The 5,721-nt window shown below is 33.7% G+C and overlaps 1 protein-coding gene across 1 annotated transcript; it reads right to left on the reverse strand.

Annotated features, from left to right (window-relative positions):
* Nucleotides 2,100–5,721, reverse strand: LOC109347952 ((+)-neomenthol dehydrogenase-like). The gene is made up of 5 exons (XM_019588090.1): nt 5,666–5,721; nt 5,345–5,591; nt 3,805–3,879; nt 3,129–3,305; nt 2,100–2,653 (listed from the first exon to the last, which is right to left on the reverse strand). The coding sequence occupies exons 1-5, from the start codon at nt 5,683–5,685 to the stop codon at nt 2,273–2,275; spliced, it is 900 nt and encodes a 299-aa protein (XP_019443635.1). The 5' UTR covers nt 5,686–5,721; the 3' UTR covers nt 2,100–2,272.

Here is a 5,721-nt window from a genome sequence, read left to right on the forward strand (position 1 = left end):
TTAATTCTTTTCAAATAATTTTTAAAAGCAATATGAAGTAACTCACTATAGGCTCAATGCCTTGTCACGTTACCTTATGCTGTTAATTATTTTCAAATAATTTTTAAAAGCAATATAAGGTAACCTAACATAGGCCTAGTATATTGTCGCGTTACCTTATGTTATTAGTTCTTTTCAAAAAATAATATTAGGTAGCCCACTGTCCTTGTGCCTTGTCGCGTTATTTTACTTTGCTTACTATATAATAAAATAAAATAAAAAATATATTCACCAATCAATTATTTTTATGAAAGAACTATGTAGCATTGGTTTATTTATTGCAGCTAGAGATACGTATGAGCATATATCTCCCTGTCAGGCACAAAGATTATAAAAAATGATATTTTTTTGTTTTTTCTTTATTTCATTTAATAATTTGAAGATAAAATTAATATTTTGAGCGAATATCCACATTATTAATTTAGGTATCGTTTTTTAACAGACGGTATGAGGTGTTTAACACATTCCTCATCCGTAAGTGACCCTGAAGTCAATTTTTACGTGTGAGCGAATCATATCTTATTTTTTTAAACAAGTTTTTATTTTTTCCCTCTAAAAACATTGATGACAACTTCATTGCATTTATTTGTGTTATTCTTATCGCGTCCACGAAAGTGGGGTAGCGACACCTATCACCTTAGCATATGTTCTAAGTTAGTTGTACTATGATGGAGTTTAAGATTATGTGGTGTTCAAGAACATTACATATGGAAGTGCCTCTTTCTACTGGATAGGCTGAGTCGACAGTAGAGTTTCAAAATTGCATCAAATATTGGATACTGGATAAAATAGTAGGAATATTTTTGCAATGCTTTTGTACAATTGGTTTTTCTTTATGATAAATATAATCAAAGTACCAACTAGTTGTTGGTCTACTAGTGCAAAACTTTACTAGATTCCAAAAAATCAAAAAGGTCCAATGTTCGATTCATATAAACAACATGTATTGGGAGAAACAGTCGCATACCCCAAAAGATATTAGTTCATTACCAATAGGGTAAGGAGAACCATGGTAATACCTAAAAAAAATATAATAAAAGTATAAAATTGGAATTTAGTAAGTTTAAGGGTTAACAAGATATTTGATAACAGAGGGCCACAAAACAAAGGTTTGCTTAGTTAAAATGCTATTGCTATCATACACTGTTAACAAAGGTTTCAGTTGTTTGTTTACTTATCTATTGTATGTATATGCCTGAAGGATATTTTAAGTGCACATTCTAACCCAAAGTGAATTTTGTCTCCTCAACAAAATATTTTTGACATACATAACAAAAATCAAACCCCACCTAACATATCTATACACATATCTCACATTATTAATCTAAGATGTGATTGAATGATAGGACCTATTGGTTCTAAACAATCTCTTGTGAAGAATCAAGATTTGTGTTTTTCTTAGTTATGTTTGATAAATCAGAATTTGTAAATAGATGTAAGATCTATTTGGAAGTAAGAAGTCCTCTTGATCTCTTCATGTACTTTAGTAAAAAGAAATTATACAAATATATAGACAATGGAGTTATTAACTCTCCTTACTTCCTATTCAATTTTTCATTGACCATCATTAAATTTATAAAATAAAATTATAAAACAATGATTGCTTAATGGAGAGAATATACATTTTGGACTATCATATAAAAAATAAGAATAAATATCAACATGAATAATTATGATTAAAAATTAGTTAACGGTTACTTATCACTTAAAAAAGTCATATATATTTATCTTTGAATCTTCAATTTTCCAATAAGATTCAATCGTTTATATTAATTATTCTCCTTTCTTACAATAACAATTGTTTTCACCTGAGTCACTTTCTAAGCTACAATGTACAAGGAACTTAATAAAGCCAAATTTCAATGCTATTACATTGACAAGTCATGGCTGAAACAAATAGAGACGTCTTTCCCCTTCTCCCCATTTGCCCTTCAATACTGAACTTTGCTAGTTAAAAGATTAGAAACCAAAAATATAAAAGGTGTGGCTGGAGGATTAAAATTGCACACAAACAGGGATGTTTACTGAGAGGTGTTAGATACGTAGTACAAAGAGTATGACACAAACATGCAAAATTATTTAAGGGGCTTAAAATAAGCTCAAGGAACCTAAGTAACATTTATTTTAAGTAGTCTTACTAATATGCAGAGAAGACTCAATGTTCCACAAAGATCAACAAGAATCATGAAGAGTCATAATTGAAAAGCAATCATCCTCAATCCATACAATTGTATTACCAATCGGAAGAGGCCTCAGTCCTTTGATAGAAGAGGCCAGAAGGACTCCCATTGGGAAGCAATGCTAAACTGACAGGACTAGCTGCACCTTCTTCGGCTGTTAAGAATCCAGTATTGCTCGTTATATCCGTCTTGACATAACCGGGGCAAACACTATTGATGGATATGGTAGGGTAATTCTTAGCAAGAATTCTTGTATAGGCATTCATAGCTGCTTTAGAAATGGTATAGGCACCCAGAGTCCTAGGCCAGCCTTTGCTTTCTAATGCCCCTTCTTTGAAATCCTTGAGAAACTCCTTAATTACTTCATCGACTTTCTCTTCGGTAAGGTTATTGGCATCACTGAAGACTCCTTTAGCCCATTCATTTGATACAAACTGAATTTGACATGGATAAGCAATAAGACTGGTGCATGCAAATGAAGGGAGACAGGACATAATCATGAACTAAGAAGATATCTCTTCTGAATTACAAAAGCTCCTAATAATCTGTTTCCTATCCTACCATGTTTATTTTCTATTAATGTAAATATGATTTTCTTTTCACATTTTTGCATATCAATTTGTCTATTTTCGGCTTGTTGGAATAGATCATGCCAACAATGTATATCTTCCCATATTATGAAGTATAAAGTAAAGTCAAGGCTAAGCATAAATGTGGATGGAATGACTTATCAACTATTTGAAACAGATTAGTCAAGTAGCTTCAGTATCTTAAGTCATTCCAAGCTAGCTTTCACACCAGGCGTCTACCTAAATCCTAGAATTTCAAGCTTCATCATTATTTACTATTTTCAATCAGATTTTACACAAAGACCCTGAGAATTTGTGGATATAAAAAGTAACACTCTACCTTTAACTTTCCCAGGGTCGACGATACATTCACAATTCTTGGTGATTCAGATTTCTGGAGGAGGGGCAGAAGGGATTCAGCAGTTATTTTGGCACCATAATAATTGATTTTCAAGCATTCTTCAGCTAGCTCATAAGTTTGAGTCCATGCTTTTCTTGCATCATCTTCGGGTAAAGCCTACAAAGTTAGAACAGCTCATATAACCATTATACAATTTTTTATGACCCATAGATCGTGTCCCGAAAACAAAACAAATTACAACCTGCCAAGATAGAGCAGCTCAAATTTAATATGGCATTTGGCATCTTATAAACATTGCATATTCTATCCCATTAACTAATTCCATAACACTAAACTCTTACAAAATCAGAAGCTGACCGTGGTATTTAGGTTGACATATAGAACATTGTAGGACTATTGTAATACTACACAATGCAACAACAGAATGAAAAGAAATTTGCATTTTCTTCTCAAATTAACGCTATAATGTTAGATGGGAAAATATTGGTAATTCGAAGGTACGATTTAGCATAAAGTTTTTATAGTCCAAATACACATAATCAATAGAGAGCTCAAACAACTGCTCAAGAAAAGTAGCAAACTGCTGTCCCTTTTCTATAGGGTGTATCAAGTTTCAAACTTTCCATTAGATGCCAAAACATGCTTAGATACTTACCGCGGCATTGAGGAGTGCTGAACTGATGATGTCATGGTCTTTGATTACAACTCCTCCAATCCCTGCATTGTTAACCTTCAAAATACAAACTTTTTTAATGGAATGTTAAAACAAGAAGATCACAAGTCATGAGGATGATTAAATGACAACTGAATCCTATGTAGTACTAAAATATAAGTAGCATAATACACAAGGGAACTTGATATAAAACATAATAAAAATATAGCATTCTTAACATGCAGAATTGCATTTCGGGTAAAAAGAACTCAAGCTAGACCTCAGTATTGCATGCATTAAATTAATTAGTATTCATGTATTAACACATCGAAGTATTTACCTAAAAGAAAAATTACGGATATGTTTTTTTATTGTTTTGGAAAACTGTATTCTGTTTTAAAAAAGAAAAGAAGAATAAACAAAGTTATTTGGCAGCAGTGTTTTGTAAATTCATTCTTAAAACAGCATATTATTGTTCTTCTTTTTGGTGACAAACTTGTAATTTAAGCAGTTCGTTAATGATATTCCTATACGTAAGTAGAAAAGTCTTCGTCTTCCTCATCAACATGGTCCCAGCCGTTCCTCGCCTATAGAAAGGCCTAAAAGTCACCATAAAATTGAACCATGGACTGGATAGTTCAGAGTCTAGACAGATCGAGACACAGCAGAGTCGTGAACCGGGTCAAGAACCGGACTGAGGCCCAATCGAACAGATCTAGACATGGCAGAGTTGTAGATTCTACCAATTCTACACATTTGCACGACGATTCCACTTTGGCGAACTCGAAGCTGGGATGTAGCATTGACATGGCCTCTAGAATCGTGGACTTGTGCAATCTCACGGGTCAACACACGATTTTGACTACTGTGGTTCAGACATCAACCAAGAACTGTTTCTCACTTATAACTATAGGTCAACGTAAAGATTGAACCATTGATTCACAGTTGATGTGATTGAGACATTTACCAAGATGTCAAAATCCTGTGTATCATATTCTTTATGGATTAATTATGTGTTGAAGTAGTAAATAGTTAAAGTGCTCCAGCATAGCAATGCTACCAAGAAGCTTCATCTAGAAAAAGAATCGAGGATGGACACATTCTCATGCATGCAATTCATCCTGAATTAGTGAATTGAGTATGTGCATTGTTCTTTTTATAGACAAAATTTTTGACTGGATGGGGAAATTGGGCAATTGTCGGGGTTTGAACTCGTGTGCCCAATGTTTTAAATTTTGGTTGCGGTTGTAACTGCGATAATGGTTGTGGTTATTATGGTCGTTGCTGTGTGAATTATTTTGTGATTAAAAAATATTTTTTAATTCGATGCGGCCCGATGTAGTTACCTGCAGGTGATGTAGCCGATTTTGGTGTCACACCGGAATTGCTTGCGGTGTAAGCAGCACTTGCACAATAACATGCAATGGAAACATATGGAGTAATAGGGAATCTTAAATAACTGATGCAGATGGTAAATTAATTTGGAGTGCAATTTCTTGAGTAAATTATAACAATAGAAGAGTATAAAATTTGCATGTGTTACCAGAATGTCAAGTTTTCCAAACTCAGATTTAACAAAATGAGCAAGAGAAGCTACACTTGCAGCATCAGCAACATCAAGCTGATGAAAGAGTAAAAGATGAGATAAACCTAAGGCATTGAGTTTTTCCAATGCTGCAAGGCCTCTCTTCTCATCTCTTGCTGTAAGAACCACTTTGATTCCAGCTGAAGCCAATTGCCTAACTATCTCAAATCCAATTCCTTTGTTTGATCCAGTCACAACTGCATATCTGAACATCCAAAGGGCTCAGAATAACAAAAGAAAAAGTGAATGAGGAAGAAGAATGTTCAAGTGTGTTGTTACCTTTGTGTTGCTTCTCCCATCTTCTTCAGTGTGGAATGTTCAATGCATGCAACACA

This window comes from Lupinus angustifolius, chromosome LG05 (assembly GCF_001865875.1).
Source record: "Lupinus angustifolius cultivar Tanjil chromosome LG05, LupAngTanjil_v1.0, whole genome shotgun sequence".
In the NCBI taxonomy this organism is placed as follows: Eukaryota; Viridiplantae; Streptophyta; class Magnoliopsida; order Fabales; family Fabaceae; genus Lupinus; species Lupinus angustifolius.

Excerpts from the sequence above, each read along its gene's own strand:
- LOC109347952 (XM_019588090.1), bottom strand. The coding sequence starts at position 5,685 with ATGGGAGAAGCAACACAAAG. Across the intron at positions 3,880-5,344 it reads TTGGAAAACTTGACATTCTG|GTTAACAATGCAGGGATTGG; the intron begins GTAACACATGCA and ends TGTATTTTGAAG. Across the intron at positions 2,654-3,128 it reads CGACCCTGGGAAAGTTAAAG|TTTGTATCAAATGAATGGGC; the intron begins GTAGAGTGTTAC and ends TGTCAAATTCAG.